General features: G+C 42.4%; 1 protein-coding gene across 3 annotated transcripts in view; it reads right to left on the bottom strand.

Annotated features, from left to right (window-relative positions):
* Positions 1-25,964, bottom strand: part of MIER2 (MIER family member 2) — a 120,224-nt gene that overhangs the window by 71,810 nt on the left and 22,450 nt on the right. For all 3 annotated transcript variants that reach the window (XM_070732281.1, XM_070732272.1, XM_070732262.1), the window contains exon 2: positions 11,218-11,305. In XM_070732281.1, coding sequence (XP_070588382.1) covers positions 11,218-11,305 — 88 coding nt within the window. The remainder of the gene's footprint in view (positions 1-11,217; positions 11,306-25,964) is intronic.

Genomic DNA, 25,964 nt, shown 5'->3' on the forward strand with positions numbered 1-25,964 from the left:
ACTGTAAAAAATATGATTTCAACAATCGAGTTATCGAAGCGTGGAACTCATTACCGGACTCAATAGTGTCAACCCCTAACCGCCAACATTTCTCCCTTAGACTCTCCACGATTGACCTCTCCAGGTTCCTAAAAGGCCAGTAAGGGGCGTACATAAGGGCACTGGTGTGCCTTTCATCCCCAGTCCAATTGTCTTTTTTTTTTCTTCCTCCTATCTTATATATTCTCTTCCTTTCATATATCCTCTCCTCTAAGTCCACTCTCACCCTCATTTATATTATCACATGTCTATTTTTCTTCCTATGTATTTGTGTATTGGATAAATGAATAAATAAATAAAATAAATAACATAGTTGTCAGCAGCAATTACGTTAACAAAAAAGTCCAGCAAGAAGGCAATACTCTACAGACAAACTCATTACTATGGAATTGAAGAACATAATACAAGCTATGCAAGCAGAACTTAAAGATACCATAAAAGAAAGTATGGGTAAAGTGGAAGAACTGAAAGAGGTTAAGGAATTGATGGAAAAGGATGAACAATGTTTACAGAAAGTGGAAGGGAATGCCTTCTCTGTGGCGGCCCCGGCCTTCTGGAACAAACTCCCCCCGGAGATTAGAATTGCCCCCGCCCTCCTCACCTTTCATAAGCTCCTTAAAACCCACCTCTGCCGTCAGGCATGGGGGAACTGAGATATTCTTTTCTCCTATGCCTTTACAATTTATGCGCGGTATGTTTGTATGTATGTTTGGTTTTACAATAAGGGTTTTTTAGTTGTTTTAGTATTGGATTGTTACATGCTGTTTTTATCACTGTTGTTAGCCGCCCCGAGTCTACGGAGAGGGGCGGCATACAAATCCAATAAATAAATAAAATAAAATAAATGTGAGAAGACGATGGAGGAGCTGGATGATTGATTTACAGAAACAGACCAACCACAAGAGAGAACAATTATTACACTAGAGATGGATCGTTCTGAATATTATTTACATTTTCAAACCTGGTAAAGAAGGGAGAGAACCTGGCAGAGAGAATGGCAGAAATCTTGGCAGAAGTGATGGAAGGAAATGGAAGAAAAATACTTAATGAAATTGATGAAATATACAGAGTCCATGCTAGATATGCGATGAGAAATAAACTCCCTACAGAGGTTCACATAAGTTTTACAAAGAAATCTCTCAGAACAGGAATTTTGCAAAACCTAAGAAATGATACTATTAGATACAGAGAAAATGAGATAATAACACTAAAACCAGTTCCAAGAAGAATTAGAGATTTGAGAAGAGTGTCAATATTTGATGAAGAGATTGATTCAGAAAGGAATAAATTTTAGACGGCTGATTCCAGAGGGCAGGGTGTCCAGGGCGAAAGCATTTCGAAATTTCCTGATATTTCCCTGACATTTCCCTGTAACTTGTGATTTAGTTAAGGCGCAGTCGTAGATACCAAACAGCTAAGCCATGGAGAAAAATCGATAGCTGAGGAAGCAAGGTGTTGCCACAGTTCTGCTCATTTTTGCTTGACTCTGCCAGGCAGCGCGATCCCTTTTTTTAAACATGATTTCCCCCCAACTTTTAAACATTTTAGTACAGTTTGTTCCTCCCCTGATTATTCCGTTTTTTTCATAAATTCCCTGATAATTCCCTGATATTTCCCGAACCGCGATTTCCCTGATAAATCCCTGATTTCCCTGTTTTTCAGGTTTGCTGGACACCCCTCAGAGAGGGTCCACAACTTGGGCGTCCTCCTCGATCCACAGCTCACATTAGAGAAACATCTTTCAGCTGTGGCGAGGGGGGCGTTTGCCCAGGTTCGCCTGGTGCACCAGTTGCAGCCCTATTTGGACCGGGAGTCAATGCTCACAGTCACTCATGCCCTCATCACCTCGAGGTTCGACTACTGCAATGCTCTCTACATGGGGCTACCTCTGAAAAGTGTTCGGAAACTTCAGATCGTGAAGAATGCAACTGCGAGAGCAGTCATGGGATTTCCCAAATATGCCCATGTTACACCAACACTCCGCAGTCTGCATTGGTTGCCGATCAGTTTCCGGTCACAATTCAAAGTGTTGGTTATGACCTATAAAGCCCTTCATGGCATCGGAGCAGATTATCTCAGGGACCGCCTTCTGCTGCACAAATCCCAGTGACCAGTTAGGTCCCACAGAGTGGGCCTTCTCCAGGTCCCGTCAACTAAACAATGTCATTTGGCAAGACCCAGGGGAAGAGCCTTCTCTGTGGCGGCCCCGGCCCTTTGGAACCCACTCCCCCCAGAGATTAGAATTGCCTTTACCCTCCTTGCCTTTTGTAAGCTTCCTAAAACCCACCTCTGCCGTCAGGCATGGGGGAAACAGATATTCTTTCCCCCTAGGCCTTAAAATTTACGCATGGTATGTTTGTTTGGTTTTATAATAAGGGGTTTTTAGTTGTTTAGTATTGGATTGTTACATGCTGTTTTTTATCACTGTTGTTAGCCGCCCCGAGTCCAGGGAGAGGGGCGGCATACAAATACAATAAATTAATAAATAAATAAAAATAATAATGGTGCTATGGCAAAAACAAAAATACAGACACAGTGGAAAAAGCAGAAATATTTTACAGACGACATATTGAACAGAATGAGGAAGGATTGAGAAAAGAAGGAGAGGTTAGATTCCAAGACATTTAATGTTTCCAAATGTAAAATAATGCACTTGGGGAAAAGGAATCCTCAATCTGAGTATTGCATTGGCAGTTTTGTGTTAGCAAAAACTTCAGAAGAGAAGGATTTAGGGGTAGTGATTTCTGACAGTCTCAAAATGGGTGAGCAGTGTGGTCGGGCGGTAGGAAAGGCAAGTAGGATGCTTGGCTGCATAGCTAGAGGTATAACAAGCAGGAAGAGGGAGATTGTGATCCCCTTATATAGAGCGCTGGTGAGACAACATTTGGAATACTGTGTTCAGTTCTGGAGACCTCACCTAGAAAAAGATATTGACCAAATTGAACGGGTCCAAAGACGGGCTACAAGAATGGTGGAAGGTCTTAAGCATAAAACGTATCAGGAAAGACTTAATGAACTCAGTCTGTATAGTCTGGAGGACAGAAGGAAAAGGGGGGGCATGATCGAAACATTTAAATATGTTAAAGGGTTAAATAAGGTCCAGGAGGGAAGTGTTTTTAATAGGAAAGTGAACACAAGAACAAGGGGACACAATCTGAGGTTAGTTGGGGGAAAGATCAAAAACAAGATAAGAAAATATTATTTTACTGAAAGAGTAGTAGATCCTTGGAACAAACTTCCAGCAGACGTGGTTGGTAAATCCACAGTAACTGAATTTAAACATGCCTGGGATAAACATAGATCCATCCTAAGATAAAATACAGAAAATAGTATAAGGGCAGACTAGATGGACCATGAGGTCTTTTTCTGCCGTCAGACTTCTATGTTTCTATACTGAACAGAATGAGGAAGGATTGAGAAAAGAAAGAGAGGTTAGATTCCAAGAAGATACTAGTGATGAGATAATGCAACAAGCCAGGAAAGAAAGGGAAGAGAAAAAACTAGAAGGTGTAACTGCTGTAGAGGTAAAGGAAGAAAGAGACATGATGCTGAGAAGATCAACTAAGGCCCAAAATAAATGAACATGGAAGAAGTAGTTAGGATGATTTCAACAAATATAAATGGATTGAATTTGGCTATAAAAAGGAAAATAATATTTAACAAATTAGGGAAATTAAAATAGATATAATATGCTTACAAGAAGTACATATTAGGCAACAACACAATAAATATTTTGAATGTGTAAAACTGAGTGATAGTACTGAATAATAATTAAAAAACATTATTAGTTGCGATTTATGAACCAAATGAACACCAAGGTAGGTTTTATTCTAAGCTACATGCTAAAATAATTGAAAATAGCCTATGAGAATATCTGTATGATGGGTGACTTTTAATGCTATAGCAGAGGTGAAATTGGACTATAAGGCAACGAAAAAGAATAAGAAGTTAAGGAAGAAATTACCAAAATAATTTTCTACCATGGTAGAGGAATTAATACCCTGTTTCCCCGATAGTAAGACACCCCCGATTGTAAGACGTATCGGGGGTTTCAGGGGGGTCGGCTAATATAAGCCGTACCCCGAAAGTAAGACATATGTCTTACTTTCGGGGAAACACGGGGGTATTGCCGCCTCCCTCTCATCTAGCTGCGTGCCGCCTCCTGCCCACGTCCGCACCGTCCCCCTCTCCATACGTCGCCGCGTCTGCCACCTCCCTCTGATCTTAATGAGCGCCGCCTCCTGCCTACTTCCGCGCCACCCCCCCTCCATACGTCACCGCGTCTGCCGCCTCCGTCTGATCCAAATGAGTGCCGCCTCCTGCCCACGCCTGCGCCGTCCCCCTCTCCATACGTCGCCGCGTCTGCCACCTCCCTCTGATCTTAATGAGCGCCGCTTCCTGCCCACTTCCGCGCCGCCCCCCCTCCATACGTCACCACATCTAAATGTTAATTTTATGGTTAAAACAAAAAATTCGACAATTTTTTTCCAATATAAGACATACCACGAAAGTAAGACATAGTGGGGCTTTTGGGGATAAAAAGAAAGTAAGACACTGTCTTACTTTCGGGGAAACACGGTAGCATTAGCAATAGCATTTAGACTTATATACCGCTTCACAGTGCTTTACAGCCCTCTCTAGACTATTGTTCAGCATTCAATACTATCATTCCAGTCATTCTTCTAACTAGGTTGAACCAGCTAGCGGTACCTGAACACACTTTTAAGTGGATCACAAGCTTCTTAACAAACAGGAAGCAGCAGGTGAAGCTAAGCAGAATTACATCACATACCCGTACAATTAACACAGACCCCCCCCCCACCCCGCCCCAAGGCTGTGTGCTCTCTCCACTTCTCTCTCTATACCATCTCTAATGCATCTCTAATGAGCCATCTGTTAAACTACCAAAGTTTGCAGATGACACAATAGTGATCGGACTCTTTCGAGACAATGATGAATCCGCATACAGATGGGAGGTTGAACAACTGAATACACTCACAACGGTAGAAAGAGTGGTAGACTTTAGGTGAAACCCACCCATACTCCCACCTCCTACAATACTAGCAACGCAGTATCAATAGCAGAGACCTTCAAATTTCTAGGTTCGACCATATCGCAAGATCTAAAATCCAACATCAAAAACATAATAAAAAAAGCACAATAAAGTATAGTGGTATCTCTACCTACGAACGCCTATACTTATGAACTTTTCTAGATACGAATCGGATGTTCAAGATTTTTTTGCCTCTTCTCATGAAACATTTTCCACTTACGAACCCGAGTCACTGAAACTGTAACCAGAAAAGACAGGGAGAAGCCTCCGTAGGGCCTCTCTAGGAATCTCCTGGGAGGAAACAGGGCCAGAAAAGGCAGGGAGAAGCCTCCGTAGGGCCTCTCTAGGAATCTCCTGGGAGGAAACAGGGCCAGAAAAGGCAGGGAGAAGCCTCCGTAGGGCCTCTCTAGGAATCTCCTGGGAGGAAACAGGGCCAGAAAAGGCAGGGAGAAGCCTCTGTGGGGCCTCTCTAGGAATCTCCTGGGAGGAAATAGGGCCTCCACCCTCCCTGTAGTTTCCCCCAACCGCACACATTATTTGGTTTTGCCTTGATTCCTATGGGAAAAATTGCTTCTTCTTATGAACCTTTCTACTTAAGAACCTGGTCACGGAATGAATTAAGTTCATAAGTACCACTGTATGATCTTTCTTCGCCAACTCAGAAAGCACAAACTGCCCAAGGAGCTGCTGATACAGTTCTACAGAGGAATTATTCAGTCTGTCATCTTAAGATGTCTGGTTTGGTTCTGCAACCCAACAAAATAGACACAGACTACAGAGGATAAGCAGATCTGCAGAAAAAACAATTTCTACTAACCTGCCTTCCATTGAGGACTTGTATACTGCACAAGTCAAAAAGAAGGCTGTGAAAATATTTACTGACCCCTCATATCCTGGATACAAACTGCTTCAACTACCCTCAAAACACCACCAGAACAACTAGACACAAGATCAATTTTTCCTGAACTCCATCACTCTGCTAAACAAATAATTCTCTCAGTCTCAACACTGTCAAACTATTTACTAAGTCTGCACTACTATTCTCATCGTTCCCATCACCCATCTCCTTCCACATATGATCACATGACTGTAACCTGTTGCTTGTATCCTTACAATTTATATTGATTGGTTCCTGTTCTGTCGGGTTCTCTGGTAAACTTCTCCCAAAAATTCACAGGTACAAATTTCAGACACACACACGTTTGACAATTTCAAATACAGTGGAACCCCGACATAAGAGCTGCTCTACTTAAGAGCAACTCGAGATAAGAGCTGGGAGGGGAGAGATATTTTTGTTCTACTTACAAGCCCAAATTCGAGATACAAGCGCCAAGGAGCTGTCTCCTGAAGCCAAACGCTAACTTCCGCGTTCGGCTTCAGGAGACAGCTGCGAAGCGGCGCGCGTGTTTTAAAAGGTTGCAGCCGGCCTGGGGGGCTCGGGGGGGGGGTGCTTGCAGCTTTCTTTCTTGCTCTTTTTCTTTCTCTCTTTTACCTTCCCTTCCTCTATTTCTTCTTTTCTTTCTCCTTCCCACCTTCTTCCCTCCCTCCCTCCCTTCACTCATTCCTCTCTTACTCTCCCCTTTCATAAGTTTCCTTGCTTCCTTCCTCTGTTCCTGTCCCTTCCCCCTTTCTTTCTTTCTTTCTTTCTTTCTTTCTTTCTTTCTTTCTTGCTCTTTTTCTTTCTCTCTTTTACCTTCCCTTCCTCTATTTCTTCTTTTCTTTCTCCTTCCCACCTTCTTCCCTCCCTCCCTCCCTTCACTCATTCCTCTCTTACTCTCCCCTTTCATAAGTTTCCTTGCTTCCTTCCTCTGTTCCTGTCCCTTCCCTCTTTCCTTCCTTCCTTCCCACCCTCCGTCCATTCATTCACCCATTCCTCTCTTGATCGCTTAAAGCCGGTCCCTGGTGCAAAAAGGGTTGGGGACCTCTGTCCTACAGGATTGGGTGGCAGAGAAGTTGAACATATGTAAATTTAAAAGTTTAAGAAAGTTTACAAGTTAAGTGAAAGAAACTTCATTATTCATTTATATGTACATGTACATTTCTTCATTAAAAACATGTCTTTCTGCATAATTTAGACTAACTTTGTGAGTTTTTTGAGGGCTGGAACCAATTAAAATTATTTACATTAATTCCAATGGGGAAAAGTCGTTCGAGATAAGAGCTGCTCGACTTAAGAGCCCAGGTCCGGAACGAATTAAACTCGTATCTCGAGGTACCACTGTAATGTTCTTTATAATGAAAATTCACTTAAACCAAGCCCTCTTTTGGTATAGCAAAGAGCACTCGTCTCCAAACAAACTGGTAATTTGTACAAGTCCCTTATCAGTTCTGAGATACTTAGCTTGCAGCTGTGAGGCAATTCACAGTCCTTCTTCTTTCACAAATTGAAACACACTTTGCTCTGCTTTAGTTTCAAAACGGGAAAAATCAGCACACCAAGGTCGAAGTCAGTAAAGCAGTCACGAAACACAACGATCAGATAATCCTCCACAATGGCCAAACCCACAGGCTGCTCTTTATAGCAGCCTCACTAATGACCACAGCCCCACCCAACCACAGGTGGCCTCATTTTCTTTGATAATAATCTCTCAGTTGTTGTTGCCTATGCATCGCTCTCCGCATGCGTGGCTGTATCATTAACTCTTGTTCTGAATCCAAGGAGTAGCTAGATAATTGATCTCCTTCTGAGCTGTCTGCCACACTCTCCTCCTCCCTGTCACTCATGTCTTCTTGGTCAGAGGAGCCTTCATCAGCAGATTCCAAAGGGGGCAAAACAGGCCTGCAGCATGTGGATGTCTCCCCCACATCCACAGTCCTTGGGGCAGGAGCTGGGCCAGAGCTAACCACAACAGTTCCTAATGTAAGAAGATTGCTTATTTGTACCAGGACTATCATTAAGTGTTGTACCTCATGACAAATTCCTTGTGTGTCCAATCATTCTTGGCCAATAAAATTCTATTATATTATATTCTACATAAGAATTTGTTAGAGGAGAAAATAACAATGATGGAATTAACAGAGGCAATAAAAAGACAGAAAAATAGCAAGGCAGCAGGACCAGATGGTATACCAGCAAAGGTATATAAAATATTTGAAGAAACATTAGGAATTGTGATGCAGGAACTATATAATGAATTGTTATTGGAAGCTAAGTTACCAGAATCATGGACAGAAGCATTTATAACTTTGATACTGAAAGAAGAGACTGATTTAAAGAAACTTAACAACTATAGACCGATTTCACTTTTGAATGCAAACTATAAAATATTTGCATCAATAATAGCAAATAGACTAAAAAAAATTCTAAGCTAATTTATGAATAATCAAAATGGATTTTTATCTAAAAAGACAGATTAAAAGACAATATGCGAATGATTTTAAATGTATTAGAATATTATGAACAACATCCTGGAAAACAAGTGGCTTTCATGTTTCTGGATGCACAGAAAGTATTTGATAATGTGAATTGGCAATTTATGATAACGCAACTTCAAACTATGGATTTTGGAAGAAGATTTTATTTATTTATTTATTTTATTTATTGGATTTGTATGCCGCTCCTCTCCGCAGACTCGGGGCGGCTAACAACAATGATAAAAAACAACATGTAACAATCCAATTTAATAAAACAACTAAAAACCCTTATTATAAAAACCAAACATATACACAAACATACATACATAACTTGTAAATGACCTAGGGGAAGGAATATCCTAACTCCCCCATGCCTGGCGACAGATTTATTAATGTATTCAAAACAATTTATAGTAAACAAACAGCCAAAGTATTAATGAATGGAGATATGATAGAGAACGTGGATATTATGAAAGGAACAAGACAAGGATGTCCTTTATCACCATAGTTATTTGTGTTGACGTAAATGAAAATTAAAGATAAGGAGGACTCTGAATACTGTAATTTCTGGAGGGAACTTTATGATTGGTTAGAACTTGAATGTGTATAAAGGATAAGTAACATTGATTAAGGAAAATAGAAAATTGAAGGTGGTAGATCCAAGTGACAAAATTAGGCAGTTAAGGAGGCAGCATTAAAACAGTAGTTAATATACCTAGGAAAACATAAGATATATGCATAGATTTGGATACATGGGGGGAAAAAAACAAGTTTAGGAGATGTACCTATAATTAAATGGATTTAGGGACATAAGTTACCTGTCTGTTAACTATAAGATGGAATGTGACAAGAGGCACTCAAGGAAGGGTTAACAAGAAGAAAAGGAAGTAGAGGAAGAAGGGGAGAAGGGGAGAAGCGGGAAGTCTCTCCAATAAGATATTGACCTCACCTACAAAAAGATATTGACAAAATTGAATGGGTCCAAAGACGGGCTACAAGAATGGTGTAAGGTCTTAAGCCTAAAACGTATCAGGAAAGACTTAATGAACTCAATCTGTATAGTCTGGAGGACAGAAGGAAAAGGGGGGACATGACTGAAACATTTAAATATGTTAAAGGGTTAAATAAGGTTCAGGAGGGAAGTGTTTTTAATAGGAAAGTGAACACAAGAACAAGGGGACACAATCTGAAGTTAGTTGGGGGAAAGATCAAAAGCAACATGAGAAAATATTATATTACTGAAAGAGTAGTAGATCCTTGGAACAAACTTCCAGCAGACGTGATAGATAAATCCACATTAACTGAATTTAAACATGTCTGGGATAAACATATATCCATCCTAAGACAAAATCAGGAAATAGTATAAGGGCAGACTAGATGGACCATGAGGTCTTTTTCTGCCGTCAGACTTCTATGTTTCTAATACTCCGTGGGTTGCATTGGCTGCTGATTGGTTTCCGGATGCAATTCAAAGTGTTGGTTAACTTATGACCTATAAAGCCCTACATGGCATCGGACCAGATTACTTGCAGGACCACTTCCTGCCGCACGAGTCCCAGCGACCAGTCAGGTCCTACAGAATCGGCCTTCTTCGGGTCCTGTCAACTAGACAATGTCGCTTGGCGGGGCCTAGGGGAAGAGCTTTCTCTGTGGGGCCCCCAGCCCTCTGGAATTAGCTCCCCCCGGAGATTCGTACTGCCCCCACCCTCCTCGCCTTTCGCAAGAGTCTGAAGACTCATTGGTGCCATCAGGCTTGGGGCTATTAATTACGTGCACCCTGACTGATGAATGAAATGGATGCTTGCTGTTTGAATGGAAGTGATTGATTTTTAATGTACTAGGGTTTTAGACTAGTTAGTTTTAAATTTAAATTGGATTTCAGATGTTTTTTATTGACTTTTACATGTAAGTCGCCCTGAATCCTCGAAGAGGGGTGGCATATAAATCCAATGAATGAATGAATGAATAAGAAAGTGGGGGAGAAGGAGAAAGAACGTAGAGGGAGGAAAGGGAGATAGAGGGAGGGGAGTTTTATTTATTTGTTTGTTTGTTTGTTTGATTAATATGCCGTCCCACTCCATGGACTTGGGGCGGCTCACAACATTTCGATAAAAAAGATACAATATAAAATATTTCTAAGCCAATTAATAATTACTTTAAAAAATTATTTTAAAACAATACCGGTATGATATAAAGTGGAAAACAGGCAGGTAATAAAAATATAAAAGGTGCAAATTAAGATATTGGTTTCTGTTTTATTAAATAGAAATGCACAAGTATGTGTATTTGGTTATGAAGGTATATGTATGGATGTATTGTGGAGAAAAACAATAAAAATGTATACAGTATATATATAAATTATACATACCGGTATATCACATTTTTTTTGTTTTTTTTTTTTGTTTTGCTGAATTTGAAAATTAAGGGAGACTAGGATAGATCTATTTCGGCCTTATATATAAAAGGAATTTCTGATCCCAACTGTGGTTGCAAATCAAGGACTACCTGTAATTCTTATTTTTGGTGGGGATTAAAATCTGATCTCTCTGGTTGGGCAGCTCCAAAGTAGATCACCTCACATTTACAACTAAATCTAAAGGTACAAATCACCGGAGATAGATTTGGTCTCTAGCGTTTGGGTGGATGCGCAGCAACTTGGTTGTAGAGATGGAGAACCAAAACAGTAACAGGAGAAATATTAACGAACAATCATAATTAAAAACTAATGAACAACAATAATTCAAAGTATTGAGACTGGGAGTTCCCCTTACCTGCCGTGGTATGAAGATTGGATCGCCCGGAACATAAGTTATGTGCAGGATAAGACACGATCCTTGGGCTTTGCCTCCCAATCGAGGCCTTTAAAGGAAAAAGAAAATGAGTTATTTCATAATTCATATTTATATGACGTAGTTTTGCACTTGGCCTTTCTGCTAAAGAACTGAGATTAAATTAGACAGGAAAGAAAGAAAAAAGTTCCTTTAATAAAGGGTGACATGATGAAAAGCTAGAATAAGTGATAGAAATAAAGGGATTATTAATGTATACATTTTTATTTGATAAAATGAAAGCCATCATGAGAAATAAGTGGGATAATTGAATAATGATAGGTTGTAATCTAATCTAGTGTATTGTTATTAGAAATATGCAAGTTGATTGAGTGTAATAATAATGTTTAATCTTTTCAGTTTCATATGTATTGGAATGTTTGGTGCCCAGGTGCCATACTGTTTACACATTGATTTGTCATTTTTATAAACAAACAATCAAACAAACAAACAAAAAAGAACTGAGATTGTTTCACAGCTCATGCTGCACTAAATTTCTCAGTTGTGCTAGTCTTCATCTTAAGATCATGTAAAATATAAAGCCTTAGTAAAACAACACTTGGAATAAAGTATATACAGTGATCCCCCGCTCGTTGCGAGGGTTCCGTTCCAGGACCCCCCCGCAACGAGCGGGTTTTCGCGAAGTAGCGCTGCAGAAGTAAAAACACCATCTGCGCATGTGCAGATGGTGTTTTTACTCCCGCAGCGCTAGCGAGGAGCCGAAGATTGGGGGCGGCGCGGCTATTTTAAAACGTCGCCGCCGGCATGGGGGGCTTCCTAGCAGCCCCCCAAACCCGGGTTGGGGGTCCGGGGGGTGCTGGCAAGCCCCCCATGCCGGCGGCGACAAGCCGTTCGCTGGCGCTGGCTCTCGGCGCTTTCGAGCTGACTCCTGGAGCGAATTCGCTTCAGGACTCAGCTCAAAAGCGCCGAGAGCCAGCGCCAGCGAACGGCTTGTCCGCGCTGGCACTCGGCGCTTTCGAGCTGAGTCCTGGAGCGAATTCGCTTCAGGACTCAGCTCCAAAGCGCCGAGAGCCAGCGCCAGCGAACGGCTTGTCCGCGCTGGCTCTCGCCGCTTTCGAGCTGAGTCCTGGAGCGAATTCGCTTCAGGACTCAGCTCCAAAGCGCCGAGAGCCAGCGCCAGCGAACGGCTTGTCCGCGCTCGCTCTCGCTGCTTTGGAGCTGAGTCCTGAAGCGAATTCGCTTCAGGACTCAGCTCCAAAGCGGCGAGAATGAACAGTGTGGGCGGGCGAAGGGCGGGCGGCAGCGAGGAGTTTGCGTGGGCGGTGGGGAAACTCCTTGCTGATGCCCGCTGCTCGCCCTCCCGCCAGCAAGAGGGGGAAGACCCAGGGAAGCCGCCCAGCAGCTGATCTGCCGGGCGTCATCTACGCATGCGTGCCCATAGAAAAAAGGGCACGCATGCGTAGATGGTGTTTTGACTTCCGGGTTCAAAAATCGCAAATTACCCTGTTCGCAATGGTTGGGGACGCAATAACCGGGGGATCACTATACTGCATCCAGTTTTGATCACCACAATATAAAAAAGATGTAGAGACTCCGGAAAGAGTGCAGAGAAGAGCAACAAAGATAATTAGGGGACTGGAGGCCAAATCATACATAGAAACATAGAAGACTGACGGCAGAAAAAGACCTCATGGTTCATCTAGTCTGCCCTTATACTATTTTCTGTATTTTATCGTAGGATGGATATATGTTTATCCCAGGCATGTTTAAATTCAGTTACTGTGGATTTACCAACCACGTCTGCTGGAAGTTTGTTCCAAGCATCTACTCCTCTTTCAGTCAAATAATATTTTCTCATGTTGCTTCTGACTAACTTCAGATTGTGTCCCCTTGTTCTTGTGTTCACTTTCCTATTAAAAACACTTCCCTCCTGGACCTTATTTAACCCTTTGACATATTTAAATGTTTTGGTCATGTCCCCCCTTTTCCTTCTGTCCTCCAGACTATACAGATTGAGTTCATGAAGTCTTTCCTGATACGTTTTATGCTTAAGACCTTCCACCATTCTTGTAGCCCGTCTTTGGACCCGTTCAATTTTGTCCATATCTTTTTGTAGGTGAGGTCTCCAGAACTGGGCACAGTATTATTCCAAATGTGATCTCACCAGCGCTCTATACAGCGGGATCACAATCTCCCTCTTCCAGCTTGTTATACCTCTAGCTATACAGCCAAACTTTCTACTTGCTTTCCCTACCGCCTGATCGCACTGTTACATAGAAACATAGAAGACTGACGGCAGAAAAAGACCTCATGGTCCATCTAGTCTGCCTTTATACTATTTCCTGTGTTTTATCTTAAGATGGATATATGTTTATCCCAGGCATGTTTAAATTCAGTTACTGTGGATTTATCTACCACGTCTGCTGGAAGTTTGTTCCAAGGATCTATTCTTTCAGTAAAATAATATTTTCTCATGTTGCTTTTGATCTTTCCCCCAACTAACTTCAGATTGTGTCCCCTTGTTCTTGTGTTCACTTTCCTATTAAAAACACTTCCCTCCTGAACCTTATTTAACACTTTAACATATTTAAATGTTTCGATCATGTCCCCCCTTTTCCTTCTGTCCTCCAGACTATACAGATTGAGTTCATGAAGTCTTTCCTGATACGTTTTATGCTTAAAACCGTATCAGGAAAGACTTAATGAACTGTTCACCCATTTTGAGACTGTCAGAAATCACTACCCCTAAATCCTTCTCTTCTGAAGTTTTTGCTAACACAGAACTGCCAATACAATACTCAGATTGAGGATTCCTTTTCCCCAAGTGCATTATTTTACATTTGGAAACATTAAACTGCAGTTTCCAGTTTAATGTTTCCAAACATACAAGGAACAGTTAGTTGAAGGAATTGGGTGTGTCTAGTTTAATGAAAAGAAGGATTAGGGGTTACATGATAGCAGTCTTCCAGTATTTGAGGGGCTGCCACAAAGAAGGGGGCTTTCACCTATTCTCAGTGGTGGACTACTAATCGGAACGCCTAATTGCGCTTGCCTCCGTGGCTTTGGAGGCCCTGTGAGTTCGAGCAAAAGGGGATCACATACTTGGGGCTCAGCAACCCTCATAAATAGGAACCAGCTGCCAAGGGTCTGAACTTTGATCACATGATCATGAGGATGCTGCCACGGCCATAAGTGTAAAACGTGGTCTTAAGTCGCCTTTTACAGCGCCGCTGTAACTCTGAACGGTCACTAAACGAGCTAGCTGAGGACTAGCCAAGCTCATGGCCTTTAGGAAAATCTTGTGAGGAAGATGCCTTCAACCTACAGGCAGGAGCACATGTGTTGTAATGCGTTATTCCCACGGGGCTTATTAGTAAAGCATGAGGATGTGTGCTCATTAGAGACTTGTTGAAGGCTTGGGGAAAGAATCTACTAAATGCCAGGAGTGGAGAACAGAATCACTTGAGGGACAATTCAAAATCCTCCACCAGTGGTTTAACATAGAAACATAGAAACATAGAAGTCGCGGAGTTCGCGGAGAGGGGCAGCATACAAATCTAAATAATAAATAAATAAATAAATAAATAAATAAATAATAAATAAATAAATAAAGTCTGATGGCAGAAAAAGACCTCATGGTCCATCTAGTCTGCCCTTATACTATTTCCTGTATTTTATCTTACAATGGATATATGTTTATCCCAGGCATGTTTAAATTTGGTTACTGTGGATTTACCAACCACGTCTGCTGGAAGTTTGTTCCAAGGATCTACTACTCTTTCAGTAAAATAATATTTTCTCATGTTGCTTTTGATCTTTCCCCCAACTAACTTCAGATTGTGCCCCCTTGTTCTTGTGTTCACTTTCCTATTAAAAACACTTCCCTCCTGAACCCTATTTAACCCTTTAACATATTTAAATGTTTCGATCATGTCCCCCCTTTTCCTTCTGTCTTCCAGACTGTACAGATTGAGTTCATTTAGTCTTGCCTGATACGTTTTATACTTAAGACCTTCCACCATTCTTGTAGCCCGTCTTTGGACCTGTTCAGTTTTATCAATATCTTTTTGTAGGTGAGGTCTCCAGAACTGAACACAGTACTCCAAATGTGGTCTCACCAGCGCTCTATATAAGGGGATCACAATCTCCCTCTTCCTGCTTGTTATACCTCTAGCTATGCAGCCAAGCATCCTAACTGCTTTTCCTACCGCCCGACCACACTGCTCACCCATTTTGAGACTGTCAGAAATCACTACCCCTAAATCCTTCTCTTCTGAAGTCCCCGCTAACACAGAACTGCCAATGCAATACTCAGATTGAGGATTCCTTTTCCCCAAGTGCATTATTTTACATTTACAACATACATACAAATAATAATAATAATAATAATAATAATAATAATAATAACAACAACAACAACAACAATTATCTCCGGGACCGCCTTCTGCCGCACGAATCCCAGCGACCAGTTAGGTCCCACGGAGTGGGCCTTCTCCAGGTCCCGTCGACTAAACAATGTCGTTTGGCGGGACCCAGGGGAAGAGCCTTCTCTGTGGCGGCCCCGGCCCTCTGGAACCAACTCCCCCCCAGAGATTAGAATAGCCCCCACCCTCCTCGCTTTTCGTAAGCTCCTTAAAACCCACATCTGCCATCAGGCATGGGGGAACTGAGATATTCTTTCCCCCTAGGCTTCTACAATTTATGCATGGTATGTTTGTATGATTGGTTTTATAACAAGGGTTTTTAGCTGTTTTAGTATTGGATTGTCACATGCTGTTTTTATCACTGTTGTTAGCCGCCCCGAGTCCACGGAGAGGGGCGGCATACAAATCCAATAAATAAATAAATAAACAAACAACAACAAGCACAGCAGACAAAGTATCAGTATAGAAAAACTGCAATGCAAACCAGAGCCGACAGCTGGCGCAATGAAGCTTTGCATGGGCAGTTCCTCGACAAGATTGAAGGAAAAGTTGATAAGGAGAAGACCTGGTTATGGCTCACTATTGGAACACTGAAGAAACTGCAGTTTAATGTTTCCAAATGTAAAATAGTGCACTTGGGGAAAAGGAATCCTCAATCTGAGCATTGGATTGGCAGTTCTGTGTTAGCAAAAACTTCAGAAGAGAAGGATTTAGGGGTAGTGATTTCTGACTGTCTCAAAATGGGTGAACAGTGCAGTCAGGTGGTAGGGAAAGCAAGTAGGATGCTTGGCTGCATAGCTAGAGGTATAACAAGCAGGAAAAGGGAGATTGTGATCCCCTTATATGGAGCGCTGGTGAGACCACATTTGGAATACTGTGTTCAGTTCTGGAGACCTCACCTACAAAAAGATATTGACAAAATTGAACGGGTCCAAAGACGGACTACAAGAATGGCGGAAGGTCTTAAGCATAAAACGTATCAGGAAAGACTTCATGAACTCAATCTGTATAGTCTGGAGGACGGGAGGGAAAGGGGGGACACGATCGAAACATTTAAATATGTTAAAGGGTTAAATAAGGTCCAGGAGGGAAGTGTTTTTAATAGGAAAGTGAACACAAGAACAAGGGGCCACAATCTGAAGTTAGTTGGGGGAAAGATCAAAAGCAACATGAGAAAATATTATTTGACTGAAAGAGTAGTAGATCCTTGGAACAAACTTCCAGCAGATGTGGTAGATAAATCCACAGTAACCGAATTTAAACATGCCTGGGATAAACATATATCCATCCTACGATAAAATACAGGAAATAGTATAAGGGCAGACTAGATGGATCATTAGGTCTTTTTCTGCCATCAGACTTCTATGTTTCTATGTTTCTAAGAGACAGAAGGTTTGATTCTTGCATTACAGGAGCAGGCAATCAGAACAAACACAATCAAGGCCAGGATCGAAAAATCATCTGATGACCCAAAATGCAGATTTTGCAAAGAAGCTGATGAAACAACTGATCACATCCTCAGCGGCTGCAAGAAAATCCCACAGACGGACTACAAACAGAGGCACAACTACGTGGCCCAGATGCTTCATTGGAACCTGTGCCACAACTACCACCTACCTGTGGTAAAGAACTGGTGGGATCACAAACCCGAGAAGGTAGTTGAAAACAAACAAACATGCCAAAATACTTTGGGACTTTCGAATTCAACTGACAAGGTTTCAGAACACAAATACATCGGATGTCACAATTGTGGAAAAGAAAAAAATGTGGCTCATTGATGTCAAAATCCGGATGTCGGTGACAGCCGAATTGATGAAAAGCAACAAGAAAAACCTAGCCGATGTCAGGATCTTAAAATCGAACTACGATGACACTGGCATAAACCAGTACAAGGTGGTCCCAGTGGTAATTGACACACCGGGTGCTGTGCCAAAAGACCTCAGCCGGCATTTGAAAACAACAAACATTGACAGAATCATGATCTGTCAGTTGTAAAAAGCTACTGTACTTGGATCATACGAATATACATCACACAGTCTTAGATGCTTGAGAAGTGTTTGACTTCTGATCCTTGTGATACGAAATCCAGCATATAAATCTTGTTTGCTGTGTATTACTGATTTTTGTGAATAAAATAACAACAGCAGCAACAACAATAAAGTTGGAGGTCCCTTAGGCAGGAAACTACTTCAAACAAATGGTTAGCCAACATCTTAAAAACTTCCACTGTTGGAGCATTCACAACTTCTGGAGGCAAGCTGTTCCACTGATTAATTGTTCTAACTGTCAGGAAATATCTCCTTAGTTCTAAGTTACTTCTCTCCTTGTTTAGTTTCCACCCATTGCTTCTTGTCCTGCCTTCAGATGCTTTGGAGGGTGTTGTGGTTGGCTCTGGCCCAGCTTCTGCCCCAAGGAATGTGGAGGTGGATGCAGGGGAAACATCAACATGTCATAGGCCTGTTTTACTGCCGACAGAGTCAGGTAGTGCAGTTTCCTCGGACGAAGAAGAAGGTGGGGGAGACTTGGAAGAGGGGGGCTTGGCATACAGCCCAGGAAGCCAATCACCATTATCTTTGGTCGATTCGGATGACGAAATGTTAGGCCCACGCAGGCGCAGAATTATGCATCAAAGAGACCAATTGAAGAAATATTACAGGAGATAAGAGAGGCCACCTGTGTTTGGGTGGGGCTCCAGTAATTAGAGCTGCTGATATAAATAGCAGCGTGCTGGTTTGGCCATTGTGGAAGATTATCCGGACTTTGTTGATTTTTCATGACTTTGAAACCAAAGCAGAGCAAAGTGTGTGTGATTCACTTCGTGGAAGAAGGAGGGCTGGGACGTTTCTTCACAGCTGCTAGCTAAGTACAGGTTAAGGGGATTGTACATCCTACAAGGTTGTTTTGGGACGAGTGCTCTTTGCAATACAATGTTTCTTTTGAATTTTTTGATAAAGAACATTGTTTTTGAACTTTCAAATGTTTGTATGTTTTCTGAAATTTTTACCCTTGAATTTTTGGGAGACTCATACCATAGAGCCCGGCAGAACAGAGAATAGCTTGACTCCTTTGTGGTAACCCTTGATATATTGGAACACTGCTATCATGTCTCCCCTGGTCCTTCTTTTCATTAAAGTAGCCATGCCCAGTTCCTGCAACCGTTCTTCATATGTTTAGCCTCCAGTCCCCTAATCATCTTTGTTGCTCTTCTCCGCAGTCTTTCTAGAGTCTCAACATCCTTTTTGCATTGTGGCGACCAAAACTGAATGCAGTATTCCAAGTGTGGCCTTACTAAGGGCTTATAAAGTGGTATCAACACTTCGCGTGATCTTGATTCTCTCCCTCTGTTGATGCAGCCTTGAACTGTGTTGGCTTTTTGGGCATCCAACACAGTTCTAGGCTGCATTAACAGAGTTAAATTGATTTACAACCGTTCATTTAGTGACCGCTCTCTATATGGGGCTACCTTTGAAAAGTGTTCAAAAACTTCTGATCGTGCAGAATGCGGCCGCGAGAGCCATCGTGGCGCTCCCTAGATTCGCCCACATTTCTACAACACTCTGTGGCCTGCACTGGCTGCTGATCAGTTTCCGGTCACAATTCAAAGTGTTGGTAATGATCTTTAAAGCCCTACATGGCATTGGACCAGAATACCTCCGAAACCGCCTTCTACCGTACGAATCCCAGCGGCCGATAAGGTCTCACAGAGTTGGCCTTCTCCGGGTCCCGTCGACCAAACAATGTCGTTTGGTGGGCTCCAGGGGAAGAGCCTTCTCTGTGGCGGCCCCTGCCCTCTGGAATCAACTTCCCCCGGAAATTAGAACGGTCCCTACCCTCCTTGTCTTTTGCAAGTTACTTAAGACCCACCTATATCGCCAGGCATGGGGGAATTAAGATATCTCCCCCAGGCTTATTATATTTCATGTTTGATGTGTATCTGCTGTATGGTTTTTAATTGTTGAGGTTTTTATATATTTTATTATTAGATTTGTTCCATTGTTATACTGTTTTTATTACTGTTGTGAGCTGCCCCGAGTCTTCGGAGAGGGGCGGCATAAAAATGTAATAAATTGAATTGAATTGACTGTTCAAAATTACAACGGCACTGAAAACACAGACCTATGACTGTTTTCCATAGTTATGACCTTTGCACTGGTTCTCACTTATGAAGGTTGCAGCACTCCTGGGTCATGTAATCCCCTTCTGTGACCTTCTGACAAGCAAAGTTCACTTAACAAATGGTTTACTAACTAGTCTAATTTACTAACTAATCAATTGCAGCGATTCATTAAATGACTCTGGCAAGAAAGGTCATAAAATGGGGCAAATTTAACAAAAGTCTCACTCAACCACAGAAATTTTGCCCTGAATTGTTGGTCATAAGTTGAGGACTGCCTGTACGCATATAAATTTTGCCTTCTAGGGTTTTTTTGAATGGCAACGAAGGAAATAGATGCCCAGAAACAGAGAATTTGAATGCCAGTTCCTAGAAATCTTAAATAACCTTTTCAGATGGGTGCCAAAAAGATTTTTTTTAAAGCTGGCTCAGTTATTGTTGAGTTATTGTTACTGTTACTGTTCAGGAGGGAAGTGTTTTTAATAGGAAAGTGAACACAAGAACAAGGGGACACAATCTGAAGTTAGTTGGGGGAAAGATCAAAAGCAACGTGAGAAAATATTATTTCACTGAAATAGTAGTAGATCCTTGGAACAAACTTCCAGCAGACGTGGTTGGTAAATCCACAGTAACTGAATTTAAACATGCCTGGGATAAACATATATCCATTGTAAGATACAATACAGGAAATAGTATGAGGGCAGACTAGATGGACCATGAGGTCTTTTTCTGCCGTCAGTCTTCTATGTTTCTATGTTTCTATGAATAACATTCAGTCATCCCTCATTCATACTACTGACCAGAGCTAAAACTATCACTCACCGCCCCCAGGCCTGCCAGTCTAAATTAACACTTTTTGGAAGGTGAGAGGAGAGTGGGAGTGGTACGAATCTCTGGGGGGCAGTTGGTCGCAGAGGACTGGGCCACAACAGAGAAGGTCGTAAAACAGGACAAAATTCATTTTAACAACTGTTCAACTGAGCAACAGGAACTTTGGTACCAATTAGTGGTCATAAGTCGAGGATCACTTTGTATTAAGAAGAAACTCAAAATTCTTCACCCAGAGGGTCGTTGGTTTATGGAATTCACTTCCAGAAAAGGTCGTGACAGGTGTCAGCCTGGATAGCTTCAAGGCAGGTTTAGACAGATTTATGGATACCAAGTGTATCGTTGAGTGAAGTGAAGTGGAAGTGATGTGCCAGTGCCTGGAGGCTGTTGGGGTCTGGATGGGTGTCAACAGACTCAAACTCAACCCTGATAAGACGGAGTGGCTGTGGGTTCTGCCTCCCAAGGGCAATTCCATCTGTCCGTCCATTACCCTGGGGGGGGGGGGAATCACTAACCCCCTCAGAGAGGGTCCGCAACTTGGGCGTCCTCCTCGATCCACAGCTCACATTAGAGAAACATCTTTCAGCTGTGGCGAGGGAGGCATTTGCCCAGGTTTGCCTGGTGAACCAGTTGCGGTCCTATTTGGAACAGGAGTCACTGCTCACAGTCACTCATGCCCTCATCACCTCGAGGCTCGACTACTGTAACGCTCTCTACATGGGGCTACCTTTGAAAAGTGTTCGGAAACTTCAGATCGTGCAGAATGCAGCTGCGAGAGCTATCATGGGCTTCCCTAAATATGCCCATGTCACACCAACACTCTGCAGTCTGCATTGGTTGCCGATCGGTTTCCGGTCACAATTCAAAGTGTTGGTTATGACCTATAAAGCCCTTCATGGCATCGGACCATAATATCTCCAGGACCGCCTTCTGCCACATGAATCCCAGCGACCAGTTACGTCCCACAGAGTTGGCCTTCTCTGGGTCCCGTCGACTAAACAATGCCATCTGGCGGGACCCAGGGGAAGAGCCTTCTCTGTGGCAGCCCCGACCCTCTGCAACCAACTTTCCCCAGAGATCAGAGTTGCCCCCACCCTCCTTGCCTTTCGTAAGTTCCTTAAAACCCACTTCTGTCGTCAGGCATGGGGGAATTGAGATATTCCCTTCCCCCATGTCTTATAAAATTTATGCTTCGTATGTCGGTATGTATGATTGGTTTCTTAAATTAGGGTTTTTAAATTTAACTTAAACTTAAATATTAGATTTGTTTATATTGTCTTATTATTGTTGTTAGCCGCCCCGATTCTACGGAGAGGGGTGGCATACAAATCAAATCAAATCAAATCAAATCAAATCAAATCAAATCAATCAATCGGTGGTTATTGAAATGGATGTCCAAGTGCCGCCTCTATGTTGGTTGAGGCAGGCAGGATTCCCTTGAGTACTACTTGTTGGGGGTCAAGGGAAAGGGAGGGTCTTGCCTTCTCTTTCTGCTCAAGATCCCCATGGACAATTGGTGGGCCACTGTGGGACACAGAATGCTGGACTCGATGGACTTTGGCCCGATTCAGCATGGCTCTTCTTAGGTTCTTACGTCGTCCAACAAAAATGCTTCCGTCAAATCCTAAAGATTCGCTATTTTGACCACGTTACTAACGAAGAAGAGCTCCAAAACTTCTTGCAAATTATAGGTAGTCCTCAACTTATGACCACAACTGAGCCCAGAAATTTTGTATAGTGGCCAACTCACCACAGGACAACTGTGTCAAGAAATGTCATCAAATGGGAACAAAACTCATTTAACAAATGTCTCATGTAGCAAGAGAATAAATGTGGGCTCCATTGTATTCATAAGTCGAGGACCAGCTGTATTCTAGGAGGCTGAAAATTAATTAATTAATTGATTGATTGATTGATTGATTTATTTATTTATTTTTACTTACTTACTTACTTACTTACTTACTTACTTACTTACTTACTTACTTACTGGATTTGTATGCCGCCCCTCTCCGGAGACTCGGGGCGGCTAACAGCAACAATAAGACAGCGTATAACAATAATCCAACATTAAAAACAATTAAAACCCATTATAATAAAAAACCAAACATACATACAAACATACCATGCATAAAATTGTAAAGGCCTAGCGGGAAAGAGTATCTCAGTTCCCCCATGCCTGGCGGCAGAGGTGGGTTTTAAGTAGCTTACGGAAGGCAAGGAGGGTGGGGGCAATTCTAATCTCTGGGAGGAGTTGGTTCCAGAGGGCTGGGGCCACCACAGAGAAGGCTCTTCCCCTGGGTCCCGCCAAGCGGCATTGTTTAGTTGTTGGAGATGGTAATGGCAACCAATTTCCACACTGTTGACAAGAAGGGGGGGAAAAATATAAGGGTACCTACAGCCTCAACAGCAATTGAACTTTACTCTACTTGTAAAGAAAATAATAAGGTAACGTTGCTCTATATATCAAAGAGACCATCATATCAAACAAATCCATAAATCTCAAAAGGGATCAAATTCACAGGATACGAGTGGCAATAGCTCACAATGATTTATTATCAGGGACAGTGTGACTGTAACCAAAACACCTTTATACGGGAAAGGGAAATAGGGAAATATCCAACGGGAGAAAAGACACGAACGTGGGTGCCTTTAGTTACAGACAGTTCTCGACTTATGACCAGAACTTAGCCACAATTTTTGGGGGGGCTGGTGAGACATTTGTTTTGGGTATACAGTGATCCCTCGAGTTTCGCGATCTCGAGCTTTGCGAAACGCTATATCGCGATTTTTTTCACCCAATGACGTCACTCCCTTCCTTTCTCATCTTTCTTTCTCTCTCTCTCTCTCTATCTTGCTTCTTCCTCTCTCACACTCTCTTCCTCCCTCTCTCATCTCTTTCTTTCCTTCTCTCTCTTTCTCTATCTCTCCCCCTCTCGCTCTCGAGGGGCGGGCGGCACCCAGGGAAGGTTCCTTCGGCCGCCCAGCAGCTGATCTGCTCGGCTGCGCAGTAGCAGCGAGGAGCCGAAGATGGGGTTTCCCCTTTGCGTGGGCAACGGGGAAACCCCATCTTCGGCTCCTCACTGCTACTGCGCTGCCAAGCAGATCAGCTGCTGGGCGGCCGAAGGAACCTTCCCTGGGTCTTCAACTCGCAGAATTCCCCGCCGCCCACGCAAAGGGGAAACCCCGATCGTGCACCGAGCGGCGGGCAGGTGAGCGGCGGGCAGGCGAGCAAGCGGCGGGCGGAAAAGCGGCGGACAAGCGGCGGGCGGAAAAGCGGCGGGCAGGCGGGTAGGCAGGCGGCTCCTCAGCTGCTGGGCGGCGGAAGGAACCTTCCCTGGGTCTTCCCAGGTGCAGAAGTAAAAACACCATCTGCGCATGCGCGGCCATGGAAAAAGGGGCGCACATGCGCACATGGTGTTTTTACTTCTGCACCACTACATTGCGAAAAATCGAGTATCGCGAGGGGTCTTGGAACGTAACCCTCACGATACTCGAGGGATCACTGTAATTTTTTTAAATTTTCTCCACCATAAAATAAAAATGTAGTTATAAACAAAACAACAATGCTTAAAATCAATCATATATACCATAAACCTTTCTTTTCTTACTACTCATTCAATGGAGGCTCTTATCTCTCCTCATCTAAAAATTTATATTAATTTTATACAACACTGTCAATTCTTAAAAATCTAAATAAGAATTCTTCCTCTCCATCTTATTATAAAAAGTTACATTACATCAATGCAAAGAATAATAAAATCTCTTTTATCTAAATTTTAATATTGTATCATATGGATAATGACGTTTCGGTGAAATCACATTCACCATCATCAGGCTGAAATGATGGTCTTGGTATATTCGGGTTTCTTCCTGTGTAGGTGTTCGTCTTAGAACAAGGACAGAAACACCAGCCTGAAGATGATGAGTGGGGCCTCATCGAAACGTCGCCAGAACTTTCCAAATCCTACACGGGAAGAAACCCGAATATACCAAGACCGTCATACCTGTACCCGTGAAAATCTACGAAAACATATATATAAAACATAAAGATGGAAGCCATCAAGATAGAAAAACATCCCCAAAATATGAACAAGCGGGATGATACTTCCCGCCTACCAGACATCTGGAAACCAGCCCTCAAACGTAACCCAGCCATAAAAACAGAAACTAGACTCAGAACACATACTGCAAAACAATCAAGTAGCCTGCAAGTTCCAACTACTCAGGATATCACGCCTAATCTACAACCATTAACTAATCAGCATACCTCAGTTACATCAACGACCCCAGGTGTTACCCCACTGACTCACCAGGAAGTTTCTACACAGCAGGCAATTGCTGAGCCATCAAACCACACCCAGCCACCAGTATTTATAGAAGGAAGGCAGCTCAGGTCTCGCTGTGTTCGCCCTAGAACAAGGACAGAAACACCAGCCTGAAGATGACGAGTGAGACCTCGTCGAAACGTCGCCAGAAATTTCCAAATCCTACACGGGAAGAAACCCGAATATACCAAGACCATCATACCTGTACCCGTGAAAATCTACGAAAACAAATATATATATATATATATAAAATATATCTTTAGTAAAAGTAACTATTCATAATACATCACCTACTTCACAAAATAATGTTCTATATGTTTAAAGTCTAAACAATAAGTAAATTTTGTGTTATATCATTATACAGTGGTACCTCTACTTAAGAACTTAATTCGTTCCGTGACCAGGTTCTTAAGTAGAAACACTCTTAAGTAGAAGCAATTTTTCCCATAGGAATCAATGTAAAAGCAAATAATGCGTGCAAACCCATTAGGAAAGAAATAAAAACTCGGAATTTGGGTGGGACGAGGAGGAGGAAGAAGAGGAGGAGGATAGTCACTGCTGAAAGAAGAAGAAAAAATCCAAAATTTTAAGGCTTAAAAAAAACCCAGGTACTCTGAGGCGGCGAGGAGCACACGCCTCCCATACACCTGGCGCGAGGCTGCCTCCCATACATTGCGCCAGAGAGAGAAACCTAGGGAGAATGGCAGGAAACTGGCATACGTACCTCTTAGTTTTCAATCCAATCATAAAACTTGGAGGGAAAGGGGGAACGTTTACTTTTTAATTAGGTGAAAGCCGCGAGAAATTTCAGAGTCGGTTTTCACCTGTTTGTGCCTATAGGATGTATCCAATAAATTGTTCTTTGGGAAATCCATCTCCGTTAGAGTTCTGCTTTCTATGGGTGCATTACTTGGAACGTTGAGAATGATTGTTAAGTAATTCCCCATTTTATTACCATTTGTTAAGTGAACCACCCCACACGTGTTAAGTGAATCATTGCATTTCTTACGTTAGTCACATGTGCCATTTTTTAAAATT

Source organism: Erythrolamprus reginae, chromosome 1 (genome assembly GCF_031021105.1).
Source record: "Erythrolamprus reginae isolate rEryReg1 chromosome 1, rEryReg1.hap1, whole genome shotgun sequence".
NCBI classification, from domain to species: Eukaryota; Metazoa; Chordata; class Lepidosauria; order Squamata; family Dipsadidae; genus Erythrolamprus; species Erythrolamprus reginae.